The sequence below is a fragment of the Suricata suricatta genome, chromosome 2, assembly GCF_006229205.1.
Source record: "Suricata suricatta isolate VVHF042 chromosome 2, meerkat_22Aug2017_6uvM2_HiC, whole genome shotgun sequence".
NCBI classification, from domain to species: domain Eukaryota; kingdom Metazoa; phylum Chordata; class Mammalia; order Carnivora; family Herpestidae; genus Suricata; species Suricata suricatta.
The window spans coordinates 175,617,734-175,636,347 of record NC_043701.1 but is presented as its reverse complement, the minus strand read 5'-3'; the positions used below and the strand labels follow the sequence as shown (position 1 = coordinate 175,636,347).

The window sequence follows — 18,614 nt, the reverse complement described above, 5'->3', positions numbered from 1 at the left end:
GCAGGACAAGGCTGATAACCTGCCGGAAGCATGACAGACACGTCAAGGGGACAAACCAGCCCAGTCCAGCCCCTGCTCTGCGGGGAGATGGACAGCCGGAACACAGGGCCGTCACCTCAGCCCCTACGGAGCTGACTTCCATCACCTCCTCGTAGAGGACCCACCTGTGGGCTGACGCCTCCTGAGCCAGAACGCCAACCGAGCGGGTTGCGAGGGACTGTACCTTAGAAGAAACCCAACCACTCAGCAGCTCAGTTCACCTCTTCCCAGATGGCAACATCTACGCGGGAAACCAGGTCACCACCAGTGTCGCGTGGTAAACACGTAGTTGCACACTTCCCATCAAAACAACGGCAATACAGACACCGAGGCCAATCACCCTGGGATTCCTGGGACGGGACGGTCCTGATGGCCCGCCCTCTTCACAGCCAGACCACGTGTCGTGAGTGACTACCTCACACATTTGGTCTTCCTGCCAGGGTGGGGGTATCTCATCTCTGCCTCATTTCCAAGGCTCTACGTGAATCACACCTTTCCAGGAACATACTTACCTCAAAAATCAACATAATCTGTGTAGTTCTGTTATGAGGACACTCACACTTTGAGAAAACACCCTTATCGACGACTCTGGAAACACACAGGTGTATCGGAGCTAAGAGTGCCTTCCCCTTGTTACTCGTCAACGTAACCAGCCAGGTGAGCATCTCCGGTTTTACGAGGACTCAGACCCCCAACTTCAGACACCGATGCTTTTTCTTGGCCCACACTCTGGGTCTGAAACCCTTTCAGAAGGACGAGACTTGACGCTTCCTCCCCTGGGGAAAGAGAGGGCGTTAGCCCGGGTTAGGGGCTGGGGTGGTGGGTGCCAGGCGGGGTGAGCTGTTCCTGGGGGAATTGGAGAGGTCAAGCTGGACTCAGAAGCTATGCTCACATCTAGGTTATGTTCTGGAATTTTCTGGAAAGGTCTCACTTGAGAAAGGGTTTTGCTGCTTTTTAAAAGTTTGCAAACCACTGATCCAGATGGTCTTCCAAGGTCTCTTCCAAGTGTTAAACCACGTTTTTGATTCTTAAAATTCTTTTATTCAAGAAATATTTGGGAGGTGTCTAACTATGAGGCAAGACTGTGCTCAATACAGTGGTGTCAACAGTGAACAATATGCTAACAGATGCAGATTCCATCCTCATGGGAACTGCTAACAGTTTTGCTTTTTTTTGTTTTTCTTTAAATTGAAGAGTAATATAAATACATGTCCACAGGCAGAATTCACAAAAACTTCTAATACACGTTTCAAGTGTTAAAATAGAATCTAAAAATTCCTGCAACTCACCTGGTACGCATTTATTCTTTGGACACTGGTTCAGGCGCTTCTTCTCTGCACAATACTCAAAGGACACAGGCAGACCAGACCAGTGGTACACTGAAAATTCAAACTGGATTCTGTTAAGGATACATACGTAACCCTCATTTTTCTTTGTCGCCAGTTTGGGGAAGATAAGTGGAAATTAAGCGAAACACAGCAGCAGCGGGTGTAGAGAAGTGAAGGCCAGAATGGAGTCAGGGAAACCGCATCCAGCCCGATCGGCCATCGGTCTGCAGAGAAAGGCACTTAGCGCCCTGTGCTCACCGCAGAATGAGGTTCGCGGGAATGAACGCATTTTGCCTGACATCACCTCGGCTCCAAAACTGTTCTGTCCTAATCCTACCATTAGGAGCAAACGCTATGGATGAACCCCGTACAGCAGGTCCTCACAACGACAAGTGAGTGAACGCTCAACTCACAGGAGTGTTTCTAAGGAAGACCAGAAACAGACGTATGCTGCTTTTAAAAAATGCAGTTACTGTTTTATTGACACTAATTAGAATACATACACAAAAAAAGTGTATCATTATGTTGCTTTCAAAAAAGTCTATGTTCCATGAGAACTATGTAAACAGTGTAAAATGCTTCTACCGCGTAACAAAAGAAGAAAAATCAGCATTCCCATGTAGTATTAGGAAAATATTTAAGATCATTTGATTTTGAAGTCATAGTAAAACAAAGTGAAATATTACAGAACAGTCTTTCCAGGAAGTAGGTTTATAGTCCAGGAGCAATACATTTCATACCTTGAAAAACTTTGGTTTACGTGAAATTAATACAAAGCAAACCCCCCCCCCAAAAAAACCGAAACCTAAAAACTCTACTTTGGTTCTCATAATAATTGAAAGTTCAGCACTGAGGCGACTGCACAGCTAGGTCAGGTGACAGGCCGGAAAGCCCCCCTTTGCTCCCCACAGCCGCGCGAGGCCCTCTCTGCCAAAGGAGTGACCCCTTCCCAACAGGCACGCTCCCGGCGAGGGCTTGGAAGGCTTCACGAGGCCTCAGATTCCACTCGGAATAGAAGTGATCTTGGTTACTTCCTCTCAGACCCAAATGACCCCGCATCAAAGCAGCTGGAAACTACACGTCACATTTAAAGTAGAACATAAATTTTTGGAAAATCATTATTACTACAGTGTCTCAAGAAGTCCATACATACTTGAATCAAAGAGCGTACTACATTAATTTAGAAACGCAAGTTTAATGGCCCTTTGACAATGAGTTTTTAAGAAACGGAAATAACCATCTGCATGCTACACGTATTTCTTCACTGATACCACGCGTGACTCTGACGGCTATACAACTAAACTGATCTGAGGAATTTTTAACTGCATCATTTTTAAAATTACATTTCCTTATCTACACTGTCCACACGTGGTGTTGATTTTCTTCATTGTCTTTGTTCCGGACGTCTTCTTTTAAATGGCTTCCCGCGGGTGAGAAACGCTGAGCAAACGCTGATGAACCTCTTCTGGCAGCCGTCACGGGAGCAAACGGGGAATGTCCTCTGAGGGCTTTCTCAGCAATGTGACGTCTATCCCGACTCTCTGGAAAGATGAGAAAGTCTTCAAAAGAGAAAAACAAATACCCGGTGAACTTCACAAAGTTACAGGAATGACACACTGCTGCACCGCTGCTCCTTCCTGAAGTAAAACAACTAGGTCAAGCGCCCAGCCTTACCCCACACTGCGAGCGCCTCCAGAGAACGCGGCCCGTGAGCACGAGGCCTCGGGCCTTCCGCGGGGATGGACGGCGATGAGTGTTTCGGGAGACTAACCAGCATGGCAGATCTTTGGAACAAAATGTGTTCGGAAAAGAACAGTTTTCTGTCTGATTCATGTGAGGTTCCTAAAGAACAATTCTTTTTCTATTTTTTATTTTTTTATTTAATTTGAGAGAAAGCGAGCGCCTGAGCAGGGGAGGAGCAAAGACAGAGAGGGAGAGAGAGAATCCCAAGCAGGCTCTGCACTGGCAGTGCAGAGCCCAACGTGGAGCTCAAACTCACGAACCATGAGAGCATGACCTGAGCCAAAACCAAGAGCCGGATGCTCAACCAACTGAGCCACGCAGGCGCCCATTAAAAAACAATTCTAAAAAGGACTAAAGAAGAGAAAATAATAGAATTATTCAACCAAAGTGATCTAAGCTTCTATGAACCAAGTACAGAAGAACCGTTCTAAATTATCATACAGTATTGGAACAGCCTCAGGAAGTAAAGTTCTTGCCCGAAGTTTACAACCAAGTATAAGGAGAATAAAACAATGGGCAGTGAAAAACTCGGTATGAAATGAAAGATTCCTAGCTTTTCATGTTAGGTTTTGCTCTGCTTTGTGGAAAGAGACTGTCAGGGGAACTTAAGTGATTTCAAAAGTCATTCGCGACAACGGCCAGGACTGTCGGGTACTCAGAACCTGCACTGCCAGACAATAAATCTTTGTTACAGTCACTAAAACCCCGTATTCCACTGAATGGAAGACACCATCAACTGTGAGACGCACCATCAGTTTCGGTACCCATGCAAAGGAAAAAAAAAAAAAAAAAGACGCTCAGGATACAGACAGCCAAGAAGTCTGCACGCCTCCTCCTTGACCACGGGAAGAAGGGACGAAGATTCCTTGGTGTGTGGACTGGTCCCCCAGCCCTGCCAGCCCACACACCGTGGGTCTGAACTCACCCTAGCAGCACAGTCCAAGTATCTGCAGCAGAGAAATGAGCTCAGGCCGGCTCAGGTCGGCAGTGCCCCACTCAGTAAATGGTAGGAAATAATGCATACCCTTTTGGCAAGAATTCAACTACCAACCCGGCAACAGCTGATTAGAAGATGCAGTCCAAACTTAAAGATAAAATGTGGAAAACATACAACTTGCCATCAATGAAATATGGTAGACAGGTGACTAAATCAATAGAAGAGACGACAAAAAGCCTAGAAAACAAAGACCTGGCACAATTATCTTAATGAGCCCGGAGTTACGTCTGGAAGTGGGGAGCCACTATGTTGTGCACCTGAAACTAACAGAACACTGAGTGTTAACTACACTGGATTTTTAAAAAATGTTAAGTCAATTTTCTCGGGGCACCCGGGGGCTCAGTCAGTTATGTGTCTGACTCTTGGTTTCAGCTCAGGTCATATCTCACAGTTACATGGTTCGAGCCCCGTTTTGGGCTCCATGCTGGCAGCCCAGCACCGGCCTGGGATTCTCTCTGTCCCTTCCCCACTCACGCTGTCTCTCTCTCTCTCTCAAAATAAATAAATAACCTTAAATAAGTTTTTAAAAATCAATTTTCTCATCAAAAAAAGAAAACAAACTACACATGTAATAAAAATGTCAAAGAAGAACACATCAACATCAATGACAAAAGGATACATTTCAATATCTGGCATAGGCCAAAAACCTATTTAAGAGAAAAGTTAAAAGCCTCTCTATTCTTCTAAAGTATATCCTTCTAAACTATACAGTTAAACTTAGAAAACCATATGAGAACAAAAAAATTGAACATAATTACTGAAATAACTAATCTCAAAAGACTGGACTCATTTTTTTTTAATATTGTCAAATTGGTTTCCATACAACCCCCAGTGCTCTTCCCCACAAGTGCCCTCCTCCATCACCACCACCTCTTTCCCCCTCCCCCTTCCCCTTCAACCCTCAGTTCATTTTCAGTATTCAATAGTCCCTCAGGTTTTGCATCCCTCTCTCTCCCCAACTCTCTTTCCCTCCTCCCCTCCCCCTGGTCCTCCATTAGGTTTCTCCTGTTCTCCTGTTAGACCTATGAGTGCAAACATATGGTATCTGTCCTTCTCTGCCTGGCTTATTTCGCTTAGCATGACACCCTCGAGATCCATCCACTTTCCTACAAATGGCCAGATTTCATTCTTTCTCATTGCCATGTAGTACTCCATTGTGTATATATACCACGTCTTCTTTTTTTTGTTTTGTTTTGCAAAAGCAAAGGGCTTTATTACGGGTTTAGGCTCGCCGGGGCCTAGACTCGGGCTTACAGACTTTACCGGCGTGGTGGATCCATGCTGAGAGCCCCGAACAAAGATACCACATCTTCTTGATCCATGCATCAGGTGATGGACATTTAGGCTCTTTCCATGATTTGGGTATTGTTGACCGTGCTGCTATGAACATTGGGGTACATGTGCTCCTATGCATCAGCACTTCTGTATCTCTTGGCTGGACTCATTTTTTTTTTTTTTTTTTTGCAAAAGCAAAGGGCTTTATTATTACGGGCTTATAAGCTGGGGCTCACAGACTCCACCATCACAGGGGATCCATGTGGAGAGCCTGGACTCATTTTTAAAGCATACTTTCTACCCATCCAACCTCCCAAATTCCAAAGCATAACTAAAAATAAAAGGCAAATGTCAAACTGGAAAAACTCTTTGCAGTGACAAATGGTTAATATCCTTAAATATCATAATTATAAATCAGTAAGAAACAATATACTCTATACCACACCTCCAGAAAAGAAGACTAGACAACTGACAAATGACCAATGGGCACTTAAATATAACAAAAATGTTCCATTTCACTAATAATGGAAATATAAACTAAAACAATTATAATAATTTCTGACTATCAAATGGGCAAAATTTTTAAAAAGATTAATACCCAATGCTGGCAAGGATACAGGAAAACTGGCATTTTTATGCTGACAGGAAAATACTCTGGTTTCTCTTCAGATCGTATAAATCTTTCGCCTTATACTGACAGGAAATATGAAAACTAAGCAAATGCAATTTAGCAATAGGTAGTATAAAAATCCTTTTTTTTATTTGAGAGGGAGACAGAGGGAGAGAAGGGGCGGGGGAGAATCCAAAGCAGGCTCCACACTCAGCACGGAGTCCAACAAAAGGCTCAATCCCACAATCCCAAGATCATGGCCTGAGCTAAAATCAAGAGTCGGATGCTCAAGTGACTAAGCCACCCAGGTGCTCCAAAATCCTTTTAAAATGTGCAATACTCTTGTATCCAATGATGCTACATGTGGGAATTTATCCCAAACAGATATGTGCAAAAGATATATGCAACTACATGTCAGAATTATTTATAATAAAGTTGGGAAAACATCTAAACACTCAACAATGGGAGATCAATTACTTTAAAAAATAACAGAACTATAAAATGGAATACAATGCAACTCTTAAATGCTATGTATCACTAAAGCTTTATTCTAGTAGAAGATCAGAATAACTGAAATGCCTATTAACAAAGAACCGGTTTAAGAAACGACAGTGGGGCAGCCAGTGGGATACCGCACAGTCGTAACAAAGAATGAGGCGGCTCTTCTCTCTGCCTAAAATGATCCTTCTCCAGATACCGGCCTCCCTCGTTTGCTCCAATGACATTGTCTCAGTGAGACTGTCCCTCACCATGTGATACAGAATAGCAATCTGTCCCATTCCAAACTCATTCCCCACCCCACCCCTGCCCCTGCTGCTCTACTTTTTACCGTCTGGCACACTTCGCTTGTTGACTTACTGTCCGTCCTCCCCCAGACGAGGAAGAGCCTTGAGGGGACACCGCTGTCACCACGTACCCGCATCGGTGCCCACACTCCTCTGCTTCATCTGGCCCCGGGAAAGATGCATCCCTGTTCCTTCCCTGGGGCTAAATGCTTCACTTGACCTAAGCCCTTCCTGCAATGCCTTTTCAAGTATTTCCTCCACAAGGATCCCCTTTTGCTCCTGCCTTACCATCTTCTCCCCCCAATACTGGATCATTGTCAGTAGCAAACATACCTTAATATCATAAAATGTCCGCCCATCTTCCTCCTATTACCCTTCACAGCAAAACTCCTTCCTCTCTGCGCCCTTACCTCTCCTCAGCCCAGCTCACCTCTGCCATGGCATTCAGCTTTGCTCCAGGTTACCAGTGTTCTGTGCCCTCCTCAAGCCTCAGGCCAATGGCCCAGTTCGGGCCCCCCTCTTTCTGGACCTCTGGGTCAGCAGCCCTGGACACCACTGACCACTCTATCTTTTCTCAGCTTCCCTGAGATCTTAAGCCCCCAAATTTTCTTTCATTTCAATGGCTCCTCCTTCTCCACCAGACCTCTTCTCTTCTCCACCTACAAGGTGATCCCATCCAGTTTCTGACTCCAAATGGCCAAGTATATGCTGACGACTGGTTTTAAGGTCTTCACCTTCAGCTCAGAACTTTCTTCTGGGCTTCAGGCCATCAGCTTCAGAACATCATCAACTACTGACTTAACACAACAGAACTACTGATTCCTCACCCCCAGCCCCTACAAAAGACCCTGCCCTGTCCACAAGCCTTCCCCAGAAAGGAACCCCATCCGGCCAGCTGCTCACCTCAAATCCTGAGTCATCCTCAACATCATTCCTTCCTCCCCCATGATGAATCCCTCTGGGAGTCCTGGGCTTCCCTCCCTCCACAACAGATCTGCATTCAGTCACCTGTCACCGTCCCTCCCAAGAGGGGCCTCATCAGAGTGACCACAGCCTCTTCACGGCTCCCCCTTCCTCCTTCTTGCCCAGCAGTCTGCCCTCCACCTGGCACCCGGAGCATTCCTTCTAAAGCCTGAGCCAAGTCAGGCCACCCCGTGCATTAAAGCCCTCCGTGTTTCCGTTACACTTAGAGTAGAATGCAAAGGCCTTACCGGCTCCCTCAGACCCAGGCCCACCCACCTCTGACTCCCCTCCCCCCGGGCTCCCCTTCATTTATTCCCACCAGCCGCACTGGTCTGCTTGCTGTCCCTCAAACATGCCACGTCTGTTCCCGTCTCCTGACCGCCGAAGGAAGCTGCCCCTCCTTCTGTGTGTTCTCCCCATACCCTTGGACATCCACCCCCTCCTCATCCTTCAATGATCAACCCCCATGTCATCATCCCAGCAAGGCCTTGCCCAGTAGCCACCCAGCACTCACAACATCCTCCTAGTTTCTCTCTCCACAAAGCCTATCGGCATCTGAAACGCACTTGTAGGCGAAAGCACAGGCTTCCTATTGCTCTCCTCCCAGTAGAAGGTAAGTTCCTTACAGGTGAGGCTATCTTCTTACCCATTTACCCAGAGCGTGAAAAGTGGGGCCTGGCATATAGTAAGTACTAAATACGTATTTGTCAACCAAAGGAGGAATCATTTTATAACTGAAAATCTGAACTGGAGTAGCTTTTGACATCACCTCCAGTTTATTTTAGTACTATAGTATCAGAAATGGTGAGAACTGACAAAACTGTATCAAGGGTTTGATTACGGAATGGCTTTTTAGAGCTCTTACCTACTCTGTTGACTGAGACTTCCTAACATACATTAGGAAATGATCTAAATGTGCATTAATGGGAAACTGGCTAAAAAAGACGGAACACAGCCACACATGCAGCCACTGAAGAGAATGAAGAGGCCCTCAGCTAACATGAAACACAAGGTGCGCAGGTTATAGGCTGATGGAAACCCCTCACGCTGCACAACACGTTCAAGGAGACCCCTCTGTTCCACGTGCACACACACTAGACTGGGCGTGCACAGGGCAACCCCTTCAGGGCAATCCTACTCAAAGTAGTTACCTCTCCAAGATAAGGTAGAAGCTGAGCTGAACATTTATTGTTAGAAAAATAAAAAGCGCCAGGAACTACTTTCGACTTCACAGTTTAGAGCTGATCACTTGTATTCCAGCTTTGCGGGGCTTCAAAATTTCGAGCTATTTAAAAACCACTCTACCTCTTTTTTGTAAATGATGCATCACCTAGGGAGCAAGAAGAGGTGTCAGGGTCTCAGGAGAACAGTCAGGGATGTAGGCTGGTTCACTCGGGTCTAACCCCCTTCTTTATCCCTTCCCTCTGTAAAGACTGGGGCGCAGAAAACATTGCTTTCACAATCCCCCCCAAAGTTTGGGGCTGTGGGAGATCCGGGACATGTGACACAGGCTTAGGCAATAGGCATGAGGGAATTTCTGGACATGCCCTTTTGCTTCCCTAGTTAAAAGGAACAGATAGAACTGACAGTCCTTTCCCCCCTCTCCAGGTCTCAAATGTACGCATGACGCCTGGAGTGAGGAGAACCGTCTGGTGACTGCAGGGTGACAGCCGACGTGCAGACGGGAAGACACCAAGAGTGTGGATGTCCAGTGACTTCACTCAACAGCGGCACCCTTCCCGTTCCACAAGAAAAATACACTGCTCTTCATTTAAGGTACTGTGAGCTGCGTTCTGTTACCTACAACCAAAGCAATTCCTAACTGATATTCCTGGGAAGATCTTCTATAAAGAAACTGAAAATCAAAGAACTCAAATTTCATGCAGAATTAGAAAAAAAATATGTAATGCATCAGAAATGTAGATTGCAAACCAATTCTCCTCTTTAAGTTCTCTGTTCTTAATTTGAAGGGGAAAAAAAGAATCCACTAGGAAGAAACAGAAATAAGAGAAAATTATAGCCAACATCAACTCCATAGAAAAGACTTCAGGGGCCACACGGCTGGCACAGTCCAGCGGAGCATGGGACTCTTGATCGCGGTCGGGGTCATGAGTTCCAGCTCCAGCGAGGCACAGAGATTACATTAAACAAAAAGCAAAACAAACAAACAAACAAAAAAAACTAAAAAAGACTTCAGAATGAAACATTCAGGATGTGTACACATAATGAAGATCCACTCACACAGGGAGGCTGAAGTCCAGTCAATGCTGGGGCTGTTCTGGACTAATGTTCATTGTTCGATAAATTTCTTTAAGTAAGAGCAGGGCAGTATCTTCAGATTCCCTATCACAAAGAACAGAACAATTGTTACTTATCAGACATGAGCAGAAAGTAACCTCTGTGCATAAAGGTGGAAAACGCACCTTTTGTTCTAGTCAATCTATTTTATGAAAATAAAGGGGTGTGGTCTTAAAGCCGCCCTTGCAAACGGGACAGACGCCGAGCAGCTACAAAACAGCTGTGCGGCCTTCGTCCGTGGTGACCGTGGTGACCGGGGCTTCACGAGAGGATGGCTTTTCAAAGTCCCTACGACTCAGTCTGTGAAAGGCAGCCCTACATCCAGCGCGCGAGTCCCACAGGCCTGAGGTCAAAGGCAGATGACACACTGCCATCTAGTGGACAACAAACTAATGGGGGAAAAGACTGATTTTGAGTATATGGCCATTGAAATTAACATTCCATCCCAAATGATAAATCCGCAAGCATCTCCCTAAAACTGCTGGATGTGCTAGCGCCTAGAGGCCACAGGAATGTTATCGAAGAAGAAAACACTTACCAGTAGCATAAATGACTCTGAAGAGCGAAAAGATACTCATTAAAACTCTCTATTGGCTTTTCTTGAAGAACGTAGTCGATTCGGCGGCCTCCGTTGAGCATTCCCACCTTTCCTAAGCAGTCCTCATCCTTGGAAAAATCTGGACTTTCAACAATCTTTTCTGCTAGAATTTAAACCATTTCAATGTCAAAGTCAACCACTTAACCATTATCCTTCGACTTTAGCGGACTTTCTGGGCCCAAGAGAAAATCACTGGACACACGCAGCAACCCGGGGAGCGAGCAGGCTCGCTTCCCGTTCCTCCAAAGAGCAGGGGAAAGAGGGGGGGCTGGCGACCCGAGGGAGAGGAGAAAGAGCCAGTGAGCTGACACAGGTTTTGAAGAAAAGTGAGAGAACATTGTAGAAAGAAAGAAGCATCACGGCACAGCGGCCTGACGATGCAGACCGCGTCGATAACGTGATGAGCCGGTTAAGGACAGCATCAGGAAGCTAACGCCCTGCCGCGGGTCTTTAACACGCCTGGACAACAAGCTGATAGGCCGAGCCGGCCTTAGGAGTCTCCGCAAAACGGAAGACAGCAGAGTGAAAAAGTCCAGCAGCTATGAGGCGAAAATCCAGGAAAAGGAGGACACGCATTTTGAGTAGTTTACCAGAACAGAGTCTTCTTTGGAGGAAGAACATGTCAACCAGACACCAGCATGGAAAAGCCTCATTAGACAATTCGCAAGTATTGTGTTTACAAAGGACATTCGCACTAGAAAATGCCTCAAAGGTCAAATTTACCTTCAACCACTTGCTTTTCTTCTTCTTCTTTGATCTGATTGGCCACTTTTTCCAGTTCCTCCTGGAGCTGAGCTGAAGAGGTGTGAGCGCGAGCAAACTCGTTCAACGTCTGCCAAGCGCTTTTCAGGGAGCTAATGAAGCCCTGCTTCAGATCCGATCCCATTCGAGAGAGACTGTCTTTCAACTCTGAAGACGACACATCAAGTTAATTAGGCACTGGGTAAAATTCTACACCACGAAAATTAATACAAAAGCTAACATCGTCCTCAGACAGGAGGAGACCCCTCAAGGCCTCTCTTCAACGCCAAGCACCCGGAGTCTCTCAGCCAAGAATATGAAAATGTTGTGAGGAGTCCTATTCTGTCATTTTTTAACAATTAAAGGGGCACTTGGGTGGCTCAATCGGTTAAGCACCTGACTTCAGCTCAGGTCATAATCTCGTGGTTCATGGGTTCGAGCCCCGTGTCAGGCTCTGTGCTGACAGCTAGCTCAGAGCCTGGAGCCTGCTTTAGATTCTGTGTCTCCTTCTCTCTCTGACCCTCCCCTGCTCGTGCTGTCTCTCTCTGTCTCTCAAAAATAAATAAAAAACATTAAAAAAAAATTTTTTTTAAACAAAAAACAATTAAAGCTAACCCAACCAATATGTATCCATTTCCTCTCCCAGAAAGAAAGAAAGAAAGAAAGAAAGACAGAAAGAAAGAAAGAAAGAAAGAAGACTGAAGGAATTCAAATACCATAAAAATTCATGTGCTTTTCTTTAACTGTAAATGTGGGGGGGGTGTGGAATGGGCCCGCAAGATTAAAAAGATGACCTCTTTTCTAAGGGGTAATGGCAAAATCGTTTTGAGAACTTGACATTCTGACATGACCACAATTTAACTTCTTTAGAAATGAAGAAACTCCTGCTCCTTCAACCTCTTCTACTTTTGTTGAATAAATCCTCTTTGAATTCAAGGTATTTGAGTATCAAATTTCTCATTTTAACTCCAAAAGAGTTAAATATTTTTTATTTTTATTTATTTTTTAATATTTATTTATTTTGAGAGAGAGAGCAAGGGAGCACGAGCAGGGGAGGGACAGAGAGAGAAGAAGAGAGAGAATCCCAAGCAGGCTCCACGCTGTCAGTGCAGAGGTAGAGATCATGACTTGGGTCAAAATCAAGAGTCAGATACCCAACTGACCCCCCCCAGTGCCCCCAAAAAAGAGTTAAATATTTTTTAAAAGCATGATGTAAACAAAACAGAGAAGGATCACTTTCCTCACTCTTCTGAGCTACAGTTCCGTCCTTTCCGCCCAAACCTTTAAGCCTATGGATAACATACACCCTTAACTGGCATAAGAGAATCTAAACCCGACTTGGAATTATCATCAATCCACTATGTTTAATGAACAGTTTTAAAGAGGAAAGTTTCTCCTGTTAGCAAGGAAATGACAGCTCACTTAACTTAGCATAAAGCTTATTTTCTGATTGTTGGTCCTAAGTTCAAGTGTTACTCTACTTCCCAACTCCAAAAATTATGACCAAATTCTACCAAACTCTTGGCATCTCATTCTCAAGTATCTCAACCATTAGAAAGCCATTTCAAGGAGAAAGTCATCAATGAGAAACAATGCATTCAAACCTTTCTTTCCAGTTCCTCTGAACATTTAATAAACAGGTTCTAAACAAGGCAAGCAGGCATTTCAATAACATTAATTCTTTCAGAAAGAACTTAGTGTTAAAATTTTCATAATCCAATGACAAATCACAGGAAACACCTAATTCATTAGGACTGACAGATTCCAAAATGACAGGAAGGAAACAAGTTTTTACAGTATTCGCTTTTTACCTAAATGAAGTCTTTTTCTGCCTTTGTGATGGGGAATGAGAACTGCTTTCAGGTCCAGATCTGGAACAATCATAGGCTCTAATCTATAAGCCACTGGATCAAGCTGTAAATGGAAAAATTGGAAATTCAGGAAAAGCTCTTTTGTCCTGAGTTACATAACTCAGCTGGTTAACAAAACGGAAAACTAGCAGAGATTTTGGGTTTTTTTTCCTCCAAGTTATTCACCTCCGGTAATTACAAGGAGACTTCCAAGTCTGGGGGTAAAATTACTTTGCAGGCAAAACGATAGAATTATTTCATTGAACAAAGGCTTTCTGGTAGAGAAGTTTACCGGGAAGCATCAGACCGTTCTCTATTGGGACCAAGAGCTGGGCTGTCTGTACATCAAAATCAGAGTTAGTTCCTAAGAAATAAGCTGAGAATCTATCAGCAGGATCTAGATAGGGGCTTCCAGATAGGTGCTTGGTCTTCCTCAGAAGGAAAAGGAACTCGGTTCACTCACCGGGTGATAAATATTGAAGAATCCTTTACAGGTAGGAAGCCTGTAGTTCTCATCTATCCTATCCACTCCTCGAATGGTGAGAAACATGCCAATTGGAGATCCCAAGGCAAAGAAAATCTCTGGTTCAAAGTCTAATGAGTTGTAAACAACAGAAACCTAGCAAGAATCAAAAAATTAAAACAGGTCATCACTCCAATGTCACAGGACACAAAATGCACAATTCGAGCTGGAGCTGCACCTAACTAAGGCCACAGCCACACAGACGATGCCACACCGGGTGCGGCTTATGATGCTGATACTCACCGTCACAGCTTTTTTAAAAGGGACTAAAAAATTTCTCTTTAAAATCTTCACAGACAACCACATCTTCCGTCCCTACTTCTCATGCAGCACAGTATGTACAGTATACTGTAAGCACTGTACTTATTTTAGTTATAAAGTATCGTTAAAACTGCAGTCTCTAGATTCAAACTGCCGCGGTTTGAATCCTGGCTCCACGCCTTACTAGAGGACCTTGGGCAAGTTTCTTAACCTCTCGTACCTCCACCTGTTTCCTCACGTACAAAACGGGGACCATAACAATCCCAACCTCAAAACGGGGTTCAAAAATCAATAACTGAATCCACACGAAGTGCTGAGCACAGAGCTCGGCACTTGACAACCGCGACTTCTAGCACAGCCGCCATCTTCGCTTGTTCAAGCAAGTTTCTCCCCGTTAGGAAAACGGTGTGTCCACAAAGACCTTCTGTTTTGGGACAACTTGCGGGTAGCGGCTCAGCCCGCTGAGAACTGCCTAGATGAAGAAGTGGGGGCACTCCACGGTTTACAAAGCCCTCTGGTTTGTGGCTCAGTGGCGGGGGACAATGAAGAACAATGAAAGGTGAACAACGAATACCGTAATCCCTAAGTGGGCGAAAGAGGCCTGCTTCGGGGATGTAGGCACGATGATCACGTCACTTCTCAGATGAAGACAGTGAGGCTCAGACAGATGACAGATGACACCACTCACCCAAGAGCACTCAGCCAGTGGGGGGCAGAATGAGGACTCGTGTTTCCCACGTGATGCCCCCTCGACCACACTAGGCTGCCCCGTCTAACAAAATGTGGGCTGCGCGTGCCTTCGCTTGCCCTTATATGTGCAAATGTAATGGTTTCTGCTACTGATGAGAGCACACAGGACATGCTCCCAAATTGCCATTTCCCCCAACTCCAGACAAAAAAAGAAGAAACTACCAAGTTAAAAGGAAAAGGTATTTAAAACATAGATGACAAAGACCAAATACCCTTAATATCCAAAAACTTTTCGATCTCTGAGAAGGAAAAAAACTCAGTAGGAAAGTAGGTAAAACTAGCACTTTCCCCAAAGAAATCGAATATCGAACTTGACTAGTGCTCAGAAACACCGCGAGACACCACTGCCCCCCACAAGGTTAGCAGATAAATGAAATACTAGGACGTAAAAGTATTCTGTTTTCACCAAAAAGTTATTTCCTCAGAAGAAAGAGACCAAAGTGAGCGCCCTGCCGGTCTGTAAAGGAGGCGGGCGGCACCAGCGCCGGCGAGGAGGCCGGCCCGGGGTCAATGCTGCGAGCTGCCAGCAAGAGCACAAACCCGCACAGCCGTGTCAGGGCAAGCGGAGGGAGCTACCGGAATGTTCCTGCGTCCACTCTTGGGTCCAGCTATCCCACTTCTACTCATTTAGCTAAAGGAGGTAATGAAGAAAGTGCACAGAAAACTGGTTTAAAAGTGTTCACCACTGGGGGCGCCTGGAGGGCTGAGTGGGTTAAGGCTCCGACTTCAGCTCAGGTCATGATCTCAAGGTTGGTGAGTTTGAGCCCTGCATCAGGCTCACTGCCAACAGCGCGAAGCCTGCTTTGGATCTTCTGTCTTCCTCTGTCTCTGTCCCTCCCCTGCGCTCCCTCTCTCTCTCTCAAAAATAATTAAAAAAAAAAGTGTTCATCGCTGGATTGCTTAAAAATGTGAAAAACCAAAAACTGCCTACGTGTCCAATGTAACGGGTGAACTGTGTCCCCCACGAGAAAGCTACACAGCAGTGCCTCAGACCTCGTGTGGAAAGAGGGTCTTTACAGCGTAACTGAGTTACAGCAAGGTGTTTAGGTCGGCCCGAATCCAACATGATTGGTGTTACTATAAAAGGGGAAATCTGGACAAAGAGACAGACACACAGAGGACGCAGACACAGGAGGAGCCGTGTGAGAGCAGGTCTAGGGAATGGCATCTGTGAGCCAAGGGGCCCCTGGCACACCGCCGGCGGCTGGAGAAGGCAGGACGGTTTCAAAGGGAGGATGGCCCTGCCGACACCTCGCTGGACTTTCCAGCCTCTAAAACTCAGACAATAAGTTTCCGTGTTCAAAGCCACCTAGTGTGTGATACTTTGTTACAGGGGCCGGGCAAGGCAAGCTAATACATCCAATAACAAGTAAGTGACAAAATAAGTCATCGTTTTTCCAAACAGTAAAACAAGACAGTCACTAAAAATGAGAGAAATATCTACTGACTTGGGAATATATGCAGAACAGAGTGCCTGAAAATAGCAGTATAATGTTTTGGTAAAACGTTTATGTAGTATTTTCCCATTTTTATTAAAGTATATAGGGGCGCCTGGGTGGCTCAGTCGGTTGAGCGTCCGACTTCGGCTCAGGTCATGGTCTCACGGTCCGCAGGGTCAAGCCCCACCTCGAGCTCTGCTGACGGCTCAGAGCCTGGAGCTGCTTCTGATTCTGTGTCTCCCTCGCTCTCTGTACCCCCCTCACTGTCTCTGTCTCTGAACAGGCTATAACAAACACCCTGTCCATTTTTAAATCAGTCATGAACCCCCATGATAATGGAACTTTAGAGACCCAACTATAAATACACTCAAAAAAGCAATGTCTTAAAAGATTTTAATATGCCTAAGCCACTGAGATAGAAGTACGTTAAAGTGTTTCATTAAATATAGCACCATTGGGTCGCCTGGGTGGCTCAGTCGGCTAAGCCTCCGACTTCGGCTCAGGTCAGATCTCACGTTTGTGGGTTCGAGCCCCGCGTCAGGCTCTGTGCTGACAGCTAGCTCAGAGCCTGGAGCCTGCTTCCGGTTCTGTGTCTCCTTCTCTCTCTGCCCCTCCCCCTCTCATGCTGTCTCTCTCTGTATCAAAAATAAATAAAACATGAAAAAAAAATTTATAAAAAAAAAATATATATATATAGCACCATTGAGTCCTTGGTTTTTACAGAAATTTTCTGGGGGAAAAAGGAAGAAATTTTTCTGCAAGGGAAGAATTATGTACAATAAGACGCTAAGTGAATGCAGCAAGTTTCTCTCACAGGAAGCTAAGTATACAGTGGTCTCCCTCATCCAAGGGGATACGTTCCAAGACCCCCAGCGGATGCCTAAAGCCTCAGAAAACTCTATACGCTATATACTATGTCTCTGCCGACACATACATACCTACGACAGTTTAATTTATAAATTAGGTACAGTAAGAGATTAACGAAAAGAGTAATAAAATAGAACAATTACAACAATATGCCGTAATAAAAGTTATGTGAATGTAGTCCATCTCTCTTGAAATACCCTCCTGTCCTGCACTCCGCCTTCCTGTGGCGGTGTGAGATGATACTAGGCCTACCGTGGTGAGATGAGGTGGGCAATGACGCAGGCATGTGACGTAATAAATGTCAGGCTACTACTGACGTGTTGTCAGCAGAGTCACCTGCTTCCAGGCCACGGTCAGCCGTGGGTAACTGAAAACCGCAGGCAACTGGGGACTACTGTGTTCAGAATATAATTTTTTTTCTAACGACTGCCACTCTGTTGCTAATGGCTATGAGACACTAATGCTATAAAACATAAAATACTGCTACAAAATAATGGAAAAACTGAAATAAAAATAATTTCCAAAGGAATAATGTTCAGTACACATTCAATCCCTTACTTTGAACATTTCCATGAAAGACGCAGACAATCCTACTGAGAAAATAAACAGTTTTCTCCATCACCCCCCATAAATGTTGAATTTTTAAAGAATTTAAAACCAACTCAAATAACAAAGACACGTGATTCCAATATAAAATACGCAGCCCTAATGAACATGTAAACTTACCTGTCCAGTGCCAACTTTAAAAGACTCATAATCAACATGCACAGAAGATACATAAGCACCAACTGGAAGTTTCCTCTTGGATTCGTTACATTCTGAGGGGAGAGAAGCCATTTCTTTAGCTTTCTGAGCACTCTCCTCTTGCCCTTTCAGCGAAGTGGCCATCACCGCCTTCTTTTCTGATGCTGCTTTTTTCTGTTCCTGTGAAGTACGAACAATTCATAATATAACCCTGAGGAGAAGTTCAGTTAACCAGCTGTCACTATGGGACATGTTATCTCAATGGTAAGAAATCCTCAGTCATTTCTCAGGCAGTGTGGTGATTAGAGAAATGTCCTTTTTAGAGACACACACTACATGTTTGAGGAAGAAATGCCAGGCTTTCTACAATTTACATTAAAATTCTTAAGAAAAAAGGAAACCCTGGATGGCTCGGTCTGTTGAGCATCCAACTTTGCTCAGGTCATGATCTTAAGGTTCGTGGGTTCGAGTCCCGGGTCAGGCTCTGCACTGACAGCTCAGAGCCTAGAGCTGCTTTGGATTCTGCGTCTCCCCCTCTCTCTGACCCTCCCCCAATTGCTCTATTTTTCTACATAACTCAGTTTTTTTTAATAAAAAATGCCAACTTCTTCATTTATGGTATCAACTTTAGACATATTAAAGTACCATTTAATAGCAAAATACATACTTCCTATAAAGATGTGGATTTGGGGAGAAATTTCTTCATTCAACACATTCATACCCATTATATTTACATGGTGCCACTGACTAGTTTTCCTCACAACTATTTTGGGAAGAACGGACGAGCACACACTACAGCTAGA

At 44.9% G+C, this 18,614-nt stretch overlaps 1 protein-coding gene across 7 annotated transcripts in view; it reads right to left on the bottom strand.

The window, feature by feature from the left end:
* Nucleotides 1-1,818: 1,818 nt before the first annotated feature.
* SEC23IP (SEC23 interacting protein) overlaps nucleotides 1,819-18,614 on the bottom strand; it is a 47,480-nt gene continuing 30,684 nt past the window's right edge. For 2 of the 7 annotated variants that reach the window (XM_029932691.1, XM_029932697.1), the window contains exons 13-19: nucleotides 17,794-17,991; nucleotides 13,691-13,846; nucleotides 13,189-13,291; nucleotides 11,360-11,545; nucleotides 10,577-10,739; nucleotides 9,982-10,083; nucleotides 2,837-2,926 (exon numbers count right to left, since the gene is read on the bottom strand). In XM_029932691.1, the coding sequence (XP_029788551.1) occupies nucleotides 10,002-10,083; nucleotides 10,577-10,739; nucleotides 11,360-11,545; nucleotides 13,189-13,291; nucleotides 13,691-13,846; nucleotides 17,794-17,991 (888 nt within the window). In that variant the 3' untranslated portion in view covers nucleotides 2,837-2,926; nucleotides 9,982-10,001. Of the gene's footprint in view, nucleotides 2,927-8,901; nucleotides 9,071-9,981; nucleotides 10,084-10,576; nucleotides 10,740-11,359; nucleotides 11,546-13,188; nucleotides 13,292-13,690; nucleotides 13,847-17,793; nucleotides 17,992-18,614 lie in introns of those variants that run through there. The other 5 variants (XM_029932692.1, XM_029932694.1, XM_029932693.1 and 2 more) reach the window with 5 other exon arrangements.